This window comes from Vespula vulgaris, chromosome 3 (assembly GCF_905475345.1).
Source record: "Vespula vulgaris chromosome 3, iyVesVulg1.1, whole genome shotgun sequence".
Lineage (NCBI taxonomy): Eukaryota > Metazoa > Arthropoda > Insecta > Hymenoptera > Vespidae > Vespula > Vespula vulgaris.
The window spans coordinates 11,117,507-11,130,722 of record NC_066588.1 but is presented as its reverse complement, the minus strand read 5'-3'; the positions used below and the strand labels follow the sequence as shown (position 1 = coordinate 11,130,722).

The following is a 13,216-nucleotide window of genomic DNA, read 5'->3' as shown; positions in this document are numbered from 1 at the left end:
CGATCTATCTTTGTCTCATTAATACAAGCGTTTTAAATGATTATATTATCATGAAAAATATTTGGCACTACTTTCGTCGTATAATCTTTAACAAAAAAAAAAAAAAAAAAAAAAAAATAAATAAATAAATAAAAGTATTCCAGATTTGTCAATGATATTTCCATAAGATAATAACTTATTTTGAACCCTATGGATACACGTTAAATGTCAAGTAAATATAGAAACATAAAGGTATGTGCGCGCGCTTGACTAGAAGGAAACCCAGCCGAATCAGCAGAGAATACTTCGAAAACCGTCTTTACAGACGCATAAGGTAATCAAACAGTAGTGATATTAGGGCCAGCGGTTTAGAAATCGTATATAAGGAGTGATGTTATCTCGTTCAAAGAGTCATTCCATCGTCCGTTACTCGAAGAAGCATCAAAGTGCCTTCTATTACAAAGGAATCCATCTTTAGTTTGAAGAAAAATTTATTCAACGACAAGACCGAAAACATGGCCAAGGATAATCTCACTGCCATACTTTACGGCATCAATGACATTCGGCTGGTAAGTAAAAAAATTTAATATCGCATTAGATTTCTTCTTAGAAAATTTCATCGGATTTACGTTGCTTTATTTTAATATATTAATTATTAATTATTCATTATTTTGTATATATCTTGAATGAAATGAAATAATTTATTATATGAATTAAAAAGGACTATTAGTAAAAGGAGTGTTAAAGTTTTATCGATTATCAGAATTTTCTTCGTAATAAGAATCTTCAAAATTCTATATTCGAAATAATCTCTTTTTTCTTTTGTGATTGTAGTAATATTTAATATATTCAATATAATTTTTATTTAATGATCATCTCATTTCGAATTCACATATCGCGTGTTTGTGATATTTTTTATTTATTCAACGATGTATATTTGTCATCTAATAAAATATGCATAGTAATATTTTATTAGATTTGATTTTGATTGAAAAAAATATTGGTCTGAAAAAAAATCTATGTAGAAAAAAGCTATGCTGACTTTAATAATTCGAGAAGGTCACGAGTAAAAAGAAAATTTTTTTACATGTATTTTGTAACTGTATTTTGTAACTGTTCGAAGAGCCGTAAAAATTTCTTATCTAATTCTTATGTATAAGTTTTTTCGTAAACTTTTTTGTTACTTTAAATGAATTGCGAGTAAAGTATTTGCTCGGCCATCTATAGACGAATATTCCATATATATGTTATCTATTTGATCGATAAAAGATTATTTATCTTATGTAATTGTATTTATTTAAAGAAGATGCAATAATCAAACGATAGAATATATATGTATTTGTTGAATTTATCTCTGACCCTTGCAACATACATAGTCAATCGATTATTTCTGACGTATGCGACTATCTCTATACTATTACTTCTTAAGTATATCAATTGAATTAATATAAAAATATTTCTGATATTGATAAAACAAAAAAATAAGAAGTACATTTTTAATTGTTTATTTATACATATATCTATCACTTTTTTGATTTTGAATGTTTATCTTATCGTGATGTTGAGTATTAAAAATTTTAAAATTTTTAGATAAAATATTTTTCACATATACATAATAAAACTTTATAAAAATCCGTTTACTAATAATAACAATAGAAATAATTTTTAATCGCGAGACAACTCATTTATACACATACATACATAAATGTGTTAAATACATTCAATGGCAAGCATTGCAAAGGAAGTAATGTATCTAGTGCATCAGCTGCCTTGAACCTTGAATAGTGCACTTAACGCTGCAGTCAAATAAATTATTATTTGCAAAGTACATATGATCTACGTCGAGTAAAACGACTTTATGAGCTTTTACTATTCTCCGCGTTGAATGATTTTAATGTTCATAGCAGGCTGATTAGCTTATGTAATATCTGAGCAAATACTCATTATCAGAATGGAAATATATGTATGTATAGCAAATAAACAAGGAATAGCTTCGAATTGCTACTCACTCAAACATTGTTACGCGTTTTACAGTAGAATAAAATGTATATATAGGTATACTTTATATGTTATATAATATAATAATAATATAATAATGTGTTATATAATATAATAATAAATGTGTGTGTGTGTGTGTATACATACATACATACATACATACATACATACATACATACATACATACATATATACATATATATACAAACGTATCATATTGTATCTATAATATATATAAATATTTTTTATTTATTATAGGAACAGACACCTATTGAGGAACCAGATACTAATGGTTAGTAAAAATGAAAAATCACGATTATTGATAATTTGCATTTAAGTTCAATTTTGTTATTAATTGTCATTATCATTTTTAGAAGTGTTAATAGAAATGAGATGTGTTGGAATTTGTGGATCGGACGTTCACTATCTTGAAAAGGGTAGAATAGGCGATTTTATTTTACGTGAACCAATGATTATCGGTCATGAATCATCTGGAGTAATTGCTAAACTTGGAAAAAATGTAACAAATTTGAAGGTAAGATACTTTGATTATACTATTGGATTATATGAAAATATTAAATAAATTATTGTTTTATTTGTTTTACACAGGTCGGTGATCGTGTAGCTATTGAACCTGGTGTGCCTTGTAGATTATGTACGTTCTGTAAAGACGGTCGTTATAATTTATGTAAAGACATGGTATTTTGTGCTACTCCTCCTGTACATGGCAGTTTGAGACGCTTTTACAAACACGCAGCTGATTTTTGTTTCAAGTAAGTTTTTAAAGTATATTATTAATCTATATACGTGTAGATTAATTATTAAAAGATACAAGACAGTAACGAGTTTTTTTATTAAATATTAAGAGAAATACAAAATCTATTATTCTATATAAAAAAAAACTTATTTAATTTATTTAACTGCATATTTTGATTGTGCATATAATATTACTTCTTATTTTATATTTGTAATTTCATATGGTAAAAAAACGGATAGATATAACATATATTTTGCTTATATCTCAATTACATATTAAAATATTATAGATAATGATTTCTCAAATAAAATAATTGATTTATATGAAAATACTTTGACAGATTAATATTAAAAATTTGCATTATATATCTGACGTTGAACTAGATGATAAATTATTCGATATATTTGGTAACGCAGTTCGAACTCTTTTAACATTTATTTTACAATTATTCACATTACTGGCAAATCTTAAGGAATTCAATGTTTCGTTATAACATTCATCTAAAGGAGATATATTAAGCAACATAAGGGTTTTTGAATTACCTCCTAAAGATGGCATCAATAAATGTGTCAATTTTGAATTTCTATACGGCACATGTTCTTGCTTCTTTAAAAGTGCAAGGATAACGTTACCAAGATTAGCTAATGATTTATTAATATTCTTTGTTTCTGCGGTTCTAGCTGCTTCTTCGCCCTTTAATCGTTCAGAACCTGCTAAGTCAACTAAATTAAGATTTCCTATACAGATTTCTTCCTTTGTTTTATGTTCACCAATTAGTCGTATACGTGCTACTGAATGAGATCTAGATGATCTAAAAAATTAAATTCGTTTTCAATATTTTAAAGCAATTAATAATTAGCAATCTTAATAATATTAAGTATACCGTTCATTTGAATTGGTAGCTGCAACAGCTCTATTACGCTGCGCGGTCAATAAACAGTCCTGTAATTCTTCAGCATTATGTATTTCTTCAACTTTGAGGTTACTCACATAAAGATCATGACCTCTATTATCTCTCATACGTATTTCATGAATTTTGTTACATTGCGAGTCAAGAAGATCAACTATATGTTCATTATAAATCTCCAAGAAACTTGCTTCTATCCTGTATTCCCACCCAAGGAGCTCTAATTCTTTCATCTCTTTAAATATGTGTCGAACCTATAAGCATTATGACAATAAATAGAAATTTATTATTAATTAAATTTAAATCAATCTTTTTTTAAAAAAGATTAGATAAGTATGTATTATTTACCGTTCTGGGTATCATGCCTTCTGTATCAAATCCAGGCTCTCCTTCCATCGTGTACGTTTTCCCAGAACCAGTTTGACCATATGCAAATACACAAACATTATATCCTTCAAGAGCAGATTGAACTAAAAGAGATAATTCTTCGAAAATATCAGCCTGTGATGCATTATGTGGAAACACTTTGTCAAAGGAGAATTCTTGCCGTACATTTCTTACTTTTCCACTGCAACTAGCCATGTCTGAACCATCTGATTTTCCTATTTCTATAGTACATTCATCAACGAATTTTATAAAACATAATCTGTGGAAATATAATAAATATAATATTTATTTACATAATGGTGAAGTGATCTTTCATGAATGTAAAATAACTCACGGTTTTGAAGATTCTTTTGGAGTTCGTGGACGTACTCGACAAAATACTCTGATATTACCTTTCATTTCTTGTACGGTATTATGAAGGATTCTACGTTCTTTATCCATCTGATGGACAAGAGATTGTAATTCTTCTTTGTGAATAGTTAAATCTTTAATAAGATTTTCATCATGTTCCAATTTTGTTTTAACTTTTTTAGTTTCAATTGTTTGCTCTTGTAATTTTGCTTGTTGGTCTGCAAATTTATCTTGGAGTTCTTTTAACTCTTCAGTTACTTTCTTATATGCTTCTTCTGCCTTTGTCCAACGTTTTACGAAGTCTTCCTTTTCATTTTGTACTTGTTTAAGTTCTTCCTTCGTCGTTTCAAGTTCTTTAGATAAAGTTGTTTTTAAAGTTTCATATTCTTCTAATTTTAATTTGTATGTGTTCCCATTATCTTTTAAGTCATCTATTATTTTTTGCAGTTCTGTATTTTTACTTAATATTTCTTTATAATTTCCACGCAATTTGATCAGTTCGCTATTTACTATTGCGAAACGACCTTTATAATCCCATTTATTGACAGTAGCAGTCGTAGTAGTAGTAGTAGTAGTAGTAGTAGTAGCAGTAGTCTTATTGTTAGTATTATTTTCAGTAGGTCGATTTATACCATTTCTTGTTTTCAATACAGTTTTTAATGTTTTTCTTGGAGTAATAGCCTTTACGCTAACTTTAACTTTTGGTTTCTTTGTATTAGCAGTTGTCACAATTGGTCCTGGCCTTTTCATAGCTTTGATTGCCTCGTTAGATCTTGTAATTGCAGCAATATTTTTTGTACGTGTAGTTTGCGGTAAAGATTCATTTTCGTTATTAGATTTCCCATCATTATTTAACATATTTTTGTCTTTTTTTGTATCATCTGTAAGTTTTGTACTGCTTACTGCACGTGATAAGCCAGTTTGAATTTTTGTCATGCTTTGGTTTTTTTTTTTTAAATCTATATCTATCATAGTCGTAGCTTTTTTATAGAAATGGTTAGGTTTTGGTAATCGAGATTCCATCTGTTAAGTGTGAAGGAATATATTAATTTTTAATTATAAAAATTACACGTCTGTTCGCTTCTTCTTTCATATGACAGTTGTGTATATCTTTATAAATTTATCATAAAAACCATGCTTTAATAATAAATATAATAAAGTATTACTAAAAAAATAGTCTTTCAAAATAAATTATTCTGAAATATTACTATATTAACGTATTTTATTATTAAAATATTTTAAATGCATCACACACACACAATTTCTATCAAGTTCTTTTCTAAAAGAGATCTAATAAACATTCAAAAGCATAAAACAATACAAAATAAGTAATGAATGTTACGTCAAGTCAAGTAAAGACTTCACGTTCTCTATTTTATATAAAATAATCATTATGAAATAATTTAAACTTTCTATAAATAATAAAATAAAGCCAACCTCGTCCTTTACAACAGTCCTTCGTTGTAACACGCTTTCTACAATTACTTTCAATTATATAAATCTCCTAAACTTCCGTACAAATATACATTCCATTTGCTATTAAAATATAAAACGTCTCAAATAACTGCTCTGAAACTACCAATATATTGTATATCAAACTTTACAATGATAAACATGCAGACAATTCTATAATGTTACACTTCTTCATACCTGAAGAACGACGGTTAGACACACGCTTCTTATTTAAATCTGTGCCTTATCACGCAACGACCAATAAGAATACACGTAAACCATACAAATATACTCATCGATAATAAATAAAACAGATACGATATTTCACTCGTTTTCAGTACATGCTTTAGAGGCGACATCTATTGAAAAAATTCAGTAAATTATGAAGCATCAATTTGTTACGTACAATAATAATATTAATTATTATTTATTTATCAATATCAGGATTACTCAATAAAAAATTATTGCTTCGTTATTATCTTTTTCAGCATAAATGTAATAAAGCAAATTGCGATTAATTATTTGAAACAAATGATATTAATAAATTCGGACTAATTTCGGACGCGCAGAAAGTTTAAAAATCGTTATGATTATTAACTGGTAAACGAATAAAATATAAATATTATTTGAATATTATAAATGTTTTATCGAAATTATTCGATAAATATTATTCATTAAAATATTATTGTTATTGGCAGTTTGTCTTTAGGTTGATTTATTATATTTTTTAATAATTTGTATGATAGAAAAATTTGAATATTCTTATAATGTATTTGAATTTATTATATTTTATAGATTGCCTGATCATGTAACATTAGAAGAAGGAGCTCTTATGGAGCCCTTATCGGTTGGTGTTCATGCTTGCAAACGTGCCGGTGTAAAGATTGGTTCCAAAGTGTTAATTTTAGGTGCTGGACCAATTGGTTTAGTAACGTTATTAGTTGCTAAAGCTATGGGTGCTAGTAAAGTTATTATTACTGGTATGTTATTTGTTAGTAGTGAATTATTTAAAAAATTTTATTTTTGCTTGAATCTATTTTTAATTTTAATTTATTAAGGTACTTGTATAAATTTTGTAGAAAATAAAATAAATGTTATTTTTAGATATAAAGCAAGATAAATTAGATGTAGCTAAGAAGCTTGGAGCTGATGAGGTATATCTAACAAAACGTGAGGTTTCTGAAAATGAAAATGTAAAAAAGATTCATGAATTATTTGGTGATGATCCTGATCAGACAATTGATGCATCTGGTGCTCAAGCATCAATACGTTTAGCTATATTAGTGAGTATGATATTTATATTAAATAAAATTGTTAAATACAATCATATATTACAAAAATTTATTTCAGGTAACTAAATCAGGCGGTGTGATTGTTTTGGTTGGTTGTGGTCCTCCTGAAGTACAAGTTCCACTTATGAATGCATTAGTAAGAGAGGTTGATATTAGAGGTGTTTTTAGATATGCTAACGAGTAAGTATTTGTTAGAGAAATAATGTTTTAGTTTAACTTTATATGTATAGCTGTATATTTAAGTTATAAAGCATAGTTACTGAAATTAATGAAATTAATTTCCAGCTATGGTGATGCATTAGAACTGTTATCTTCGAAAAAAATAGATGTGAAACCACTTATAACTCACAACTACAAAATAGAGGATACTGTTGCAGCGTTTGCGCAAACAAAAGCAGAAAGTGGTGTAATCAAAGTTATGATCCATTGCAAATAAGGAAATAATAGCTTAATTCAAAATTAAGCTAAAGTAAAATAGTTAATACATTAAAAAAAGAAAAGAAAAAAAAAGAAAAAAAAATAGAATATATGTTTTCATTTATATATTTTTAGATGAAATAATTATGGACTTGTAGTCTTAAAACTTAGATTTTATCTGATATATATAATAATATTACAGATTTCAAGTATATATTTTTTACAATAATTGTCAATATAGTTGTTGATTAATGATAAATAGTAGAAATTGCGACTTATAAAAAGATATTTTTTTATATTTTTGACAATATACATCTGTTTGTACATATATATGTTTTAAAATTTAATCTGAAATTATAACTTATAATATTACAAACGTGACAAATTCTTAATACATAAAAATCAGAAATTGAGTATACTTATTGAAAATTAATACAAAAATATATATATTATTAAATTCTGATAATATATATATTATTGTAGTTTAAAATACGTGTTTATGGTATATAAAATGAGAACTGTGTTTCAATTTTTATATCTTTTATTGTAAGTTAATATTGTAATTGAAATAAAAAGATTATATTATTGGTTAAATTAAAATAAAAATTGTTTATTTTTTATTGATTCATTGATTTTTATGTGGTCCATATATTTGTAATTATAACAATTTAATAACAAAATTTTGTAACAAATCTTCTTAAATGTTTAGCAATTACTCGTTTTCTTTATTTTAGATTACAATTTCATAAAATTGCGTAGAAGAGTAGTTCTCTTTTTTGCGAGTAATATAAATGAGAAAAATTAAATTTCAATATTTCTTCGATAATGTATCGATAATATTTCAACATTACTTCGATAATCGAATTGCATTTGGCGCCATTGTTGATTTACGATGTCACTTCGAAATATCGTTCGAAAAACAGGTATAAATGTTTATCGATGTTTTCCTCAATGTTTTGGCGTAATAAATGCAGTTAAGTATATTTTTTCTATTTTTATCGAAGAACTACATTACTGTATTATATTTTCAATATTAATTATGTAGAAATTATTAATTTTATTATTCTGCATAAGGTAATAAGGTTATATTGTAATAAAGTAATAAAATGTTTTGAACTTAATTGTATTGAATACTATTATATTAATTTTATTCAGTTGTTAGGCATAACTACGATGGCCTGTTCTGATTTTCCAAAGTCTCTCAATGAATTTGGATATGATTTTGACGCAGGTATGCTCAATGCTAACTTTTTTATACATATATGCATATATATTTTGTATTTCTTACAATATATATATTGTATATTCAATATGATATAGAAAACAAGTATTTGATATAGAAACAAAATATTTGAAAGATATCAATATGATATTTAAAATTTTTATTTTAATAATAGATGGAAAATTAAAGAAATTAAATACAGAAACAGGTTTGTTGATTAATGAAGGTTTTGAATTTAATGTAAGCGAGAATCCACAATACAATCAAAAACGTTATGAAGCGTTAGGTGAAGTAAGTTGTATCGATTTATTTATATATTAATTATTATATATATCAATATTTTATAATGCATAATGCTTCAATTACAGGTTATTAATGAATATGTATATAGTTTGTTGGAGAAAGAAGGTTTAAATAGATTACCATTACCGAAACAAAGTACTATTTCAGAAAACAAAAAGTCTTTTATATTTGCATCAAACGATGCTTTAGAAAATGAAAAAATATTAATTTTGATTCATGGTAGTGGCGTTGTCAGAGCTGGACAATGGGCTAGACGTTTAATTATAAATGATAGCCTTTTTACCGGAACTCAAATACCGTATATTAGAAAAGCTAAAGATTTGGGTTATGGATTGTTTGTATTGAATACCAACGATAACTTCAGATTAATTAAAGGAAAACCAAGTAAAATTAAGGTTTCTATTAAAGTTTGTTTTAACAAAGCTATGTATTTTATTTGAGAAATATATTTTGTAAGCGATACAAAAAATTTATGAACAGGGTAGTGGAGATCCTCATGAACATTTGAAAACAGTATGGAATGACTATATCGGACCATCAAATTCTAAATATGTTGCTATAGTAGCACACAGTTACGGTGGAGAGTGCATAGTCAAATTTGCAAGTTATTTGATATTATTAACATTTATAATTAAAAAAAAAAACTTATTAATTCAATGATTATTATTCCATATTTATAGGCAATGGATCATGTTGAGGAATTTAAAAGAAAGGTTTTTGCTGTTGGCTTAACAGATTCTGTACATATTGCACGATCCAAAGGATTCGAACATGTAGTGAAGGTATGTTATCAACATTATCAATTTGATAATCTTTTATTAAGATAATATAACGACTGAGACTTAACCAATAGAAAAAACGAATGTAGGGAGTTGATTTGACCATCTGTAGCTTGCCGATCGACAAAAGCACCGCGTGATTCTCTTTATTAGCGTTCTACGTTACCGAGTGGTACTTCAGTTTCTCTTTTCACTCGGTATGTGGTATATTTACTCATGGAGATTGCAGTTGAATATTGTCTGTTGAGAATAATGGAAACACACTTAACCGATTTTATGTACAAATTCAAGCAGATATAGAAAATGTTTATAAAAAATTCATTTTTATATAGAAAATTAAGATAAAACGTTCATTAAAATAGTAAATTAATTTTGCTAGATGATAGTATATCTATTCATATAAATGACATTTATTCATTTATCGATTTGTAGATTTACAATGATAGCGAGACGCACAGTATGACTTCTTGTATTAGCTCTATAGAGTCTATAGTCTTTAAGTGGTATTGAGTTGTATTTATACGCTCGGTCGGTGGTCGTGCTTCGAAATCTGTTTGATATCCTACTTTTTTGTATTTCGACTATGAAAAACGACGACAAAAAAAAAAGCGATCGATCATCTGTTATAAATGTACATATGTACATAAGTACGAGCAACTATTGTTTAGAATGAACATAGCGAAACGTATAAATATTAACGTATAACGTTATATTAATTTAACTAATTTAAAAGTACATTTTAAACTAGGTCGATAGGAAGAAGTTGAGAAAAAGAATCTTTTCTAAAAAAAAGCAAAGACAAATTATAACGGCATACGTTACTTAGTATTTCAAATTTTTGTTGAAAAATCTTTAACACCTGCTGATTTTGCAATCCGTTCCATTGCAAAATCAGTCCCATCTCAGAGTGTGCATAGCAAACTAGTAAGAGAATGGTAGAGCGACCATCATCGCATTATCAGAGACGTCAAATAATCAATTAGAGTGCCGGTGCAAACAGAAGTACCAACCGTGGTTTGTACCAATGCGTTCTCTCTCTTTCTCTCTGGAACTTCGGTACTTCGAGCGCAAATATAATCGACGACATTTCCCCCGAGGATGCGCTCTAACTCGATTCAACTTAACTTAGGCTCGACTTGGTTCGATTAGTGCCGGGATTCGACGAGGATTTTGCGAAGCGCAGGTAAAGAGAACTGGTAGCATCGTTCTATGTGCTATACTACGTCGATCGTTCTGTTTAAAAGCGACGTCGAATGTCCTTATTACGGTAATAATCACGATGGTTATTTGCACAATGTTAGTCAAACGAGTCTGCATATCGATATACGTTTATCAGGTGCACAGATAATAGGGATAGTTTCGTGTTAGAGTGATCTACCGTGTTTACGTAACGCTAGCCGCTTTTGAGTAAACAGCAAATGGAATTGATTCGGTCGGTCGACAATCGAGAATAGTTCCCTAAAACGATCCTCGTTGGCCGAACCGCGTATATTCGATTTCACGTTGCGGTTTCCTTCTCGATCGCACGTGCCATCGTTTCTTGCGTAAGGATATACCCTCGAAGAAGAACGTATTACCGTATTTTCGTTACGGGAACTTGCATCTTCTAGTTTCGTTCTTGCGGTTGCAGATGGTCAGAAATCGAATGTTTCTTTGGAAGCCTTAAAAACGAAGTTTTAAGTTGTCTTACCTTGCGACGATATTCTATATCCTTTTGCAAGTATCAACCGAGTAGTGTTTTCTTTCTTCAGTAAGATTTTATTTCTTCTTTCTTTTTCTTTGTTTTTCGTTTTTTTTTTGTTTTCTTTCCTTCCAAATTTTATTTTGGTTCTTGTAATCGTAGATATCGAAAAACTGGGTATGTTCGGATAAGCCTTTGGATACACCTGTACTTTGTCCGAGTGGAGATATAGAGCGAGTTTCTGCTGGTAAGATTTTTTTTTTTTGAATTTTTGACAACGACATTTGTACATATACTGATAATACTTTTGATTTATGTAGGTCATACCGTTCATGAGATGTCATCATCTTCTTGCATCGATTCTCTCTTTCGTTTTATAGAAGACCGTTATAGAAGTATACATGATACTGCAAAGGCTTGAGGAAAGAGGACTTATTTTTTAAAGACATAGTTATAAATTGTATTATTATTTATTATACTACGTCATAATTTTAGTTTATTTCTATCGCTATTAGTTTACAATTAAAATTTTGTATTTCATGGATTAAAAATATCGATAATTATTATATACATATATATATATATATATATATATATATATATATATATATGTAGACATATTCATCCTATAATACCTGTTAATCTTAATCCTTCTTAGATCTTCAAGAAAATCAAATGTTCATCGAAGATAGCTAGCTAGTAATCTAGATTAACTTTGCACAGATGCTCCTGATTATATGGTAAGGTTACTTGCTTGATCTAATCTCTCCTAAGAGCAGCCGTTTTCTAGAGACAAAAAGCAGAGCATCACGCGTCTCGACTAATTGCATTACAGTAATTATATTATGTCTCTTAGTTCTCCCACTACACAATAACTGCGCTTAATGCTACGTGGATGTGATCATAATCGTTTCTGATTACAAGTTCGTTTCTTGGATATAAATCGTTCAATTTTGAATTCTTTCATTTCTATTTTTTTTTTTTTTTTTTTTTAATAAAGTCTATATACATTTTTTTTATTTCCCAAGACTTTGTTTATTTTAATGCGAGTATTTATTTATTGCAAAGTAAAAAAAGATCTCAAATAAAACGTTCACGCTCCTCTTTGCATTATTTTCTCACAAATGTATATAACACTCGAGGAAGGAAAAAATAAGCTACCCTTCGATAAGACAAGATACCTTCGTCTATCGACAATTTTCGATATCAATAGCAATATTATTTTTTATAAGAGAAGGTCTGAGTAATGTATCATAAAACGTAATGTGCGGATAGAGTGTATCGGCGGAAAGAAAGGAAAGAAAAGGAAAGTGAAGAAAAGGAACAAAGAAGAAGGAACAACAAGAACGTGAAGTCAATATCGTAGAAAGCGATAGGACGCAACCCTCCGGCTAGAAAGGTCCGATCTTCATGATCTTGCGCTAAATTCAGATCGGATCTTTACGCCTCGACGTTTTCACCCTCTGCCGCGAGTTCGGCAGACGATGCATCCTCGTCTAATAATAAAGAACTGCGGTAAAAAAAAGCTCTCCCCCATTGGACGTTAATCGCCACGCTTTGCTGCTTGTCACACTCTTGATCGATGAGTTTGCGACATTACCGTGTGCTCCTTTTAGTACTGACTTCTGTCAGGACAAACCCCAAATAAAAAATCTCTAAAGGGTGATCAGTCGTTTCGAAATAAAACATTT

The 13,216-nt window shown here is 28.5% G+C and overlaps 3 protein-coding genes across 5 annotated transcripts; 2 read left to right on the top strand and 1 right to left on the bottom strand.

Annotated features, from left to right (window-relative positions):
- The first annotated feature begins 303 nt into the window (after positions 1 to 303).
- On the top strand, positions 304 to 7,643 carry LOC127062889 (sorbitol dehydrogenase-like). Its single transcript, XM_050991854.1, has 8 exons — positions 304 to 548; positions 2,236 to 2,269; positions 2,352 to 2,512; positions 2,587 to 2,750; positions 6,627 to 6,811; positions 6,936 to 7,114; positions 7,182 to 7,303; positions 7,409 to 7,643. Exons 1-8 carry the CDS (start codon positions 495 to 497, stop codon positions 7,557 to 7,559), a joined length of 1,050 nt encoding a protein of 349 aa, XP_050847811.1. The 5' UTR covers positions 304 to 494; the 3' UTR covers positions 7,560 to 7,643.
- On the bottom strand, positions 2,826 to 6,050 carry LOC127062887 (protein claret segregational). The gene is made up of 5 exons (XM_050991849.1): positions 5,817 to 6,050; positions 4,363 to 5,402; positions 3,990 to 4,287; positions 3,618 to 3,895; positions 2,826 to 3,545 (listed from the first exon to the last, which is right to left on the bottom strand). Exons 2-5 carry the CDS (start codon positions 5,400 to 5,402, stop codon positions 3,095 to 3,097), a joined length of 2,067 nt encoding a protein of 688 aa, XP_050847806.1. The 5' UTR covers positions 5,817 to 6,050; the 3' UTR covers positions 2,826 to 3,094.
- Positions 7,644 to 8,296: 653 nt separating the features above from the next.
- Positions 8,297 to 12,095, top strand: LOC127062888 (FAM172 family protein homolog CG10038). Of its 3 annotated transcripts, none has more exons than XM_050991850.1 (8): positions 8,297 to 8,463; positions 8,696 to 8,771; positions 8,938 to 9,053; positions 9,131 to 9,460; positions 9,546 to 9,665; positions 9,746 to 9,847; positions 11,688 to 11,772; positions 11,846 to 12,095. In XM_050991850.1, exons 1-8 carry the CDS (start codon positions 8,332 to 8,334, stop codon positions 11,944 to 11,946), a joined length of 1,062 nt encoding a protein of 353 aa, XP_050847807.1. In that variant the 5' UTR covers positions 8,297 to 8,331; the 3' UTR covers positions 11,947 to 12,095. The 3 variants fall into 3 exon arrangements, with proteins under 3 accessions (XP_050847807.1, XP_050847809.1, XP_050847810.1); XM_050991852.1 differs by having other exon boundaries at positions 8,407 to 8,513; XM_050991853.1 differs by having other exon boundaries at positions 8,423 to 8,513; positions 8,703 to 8,771.
- Positions 12,096 to 13,216: the final 1,121 nt, after the last annotated feature.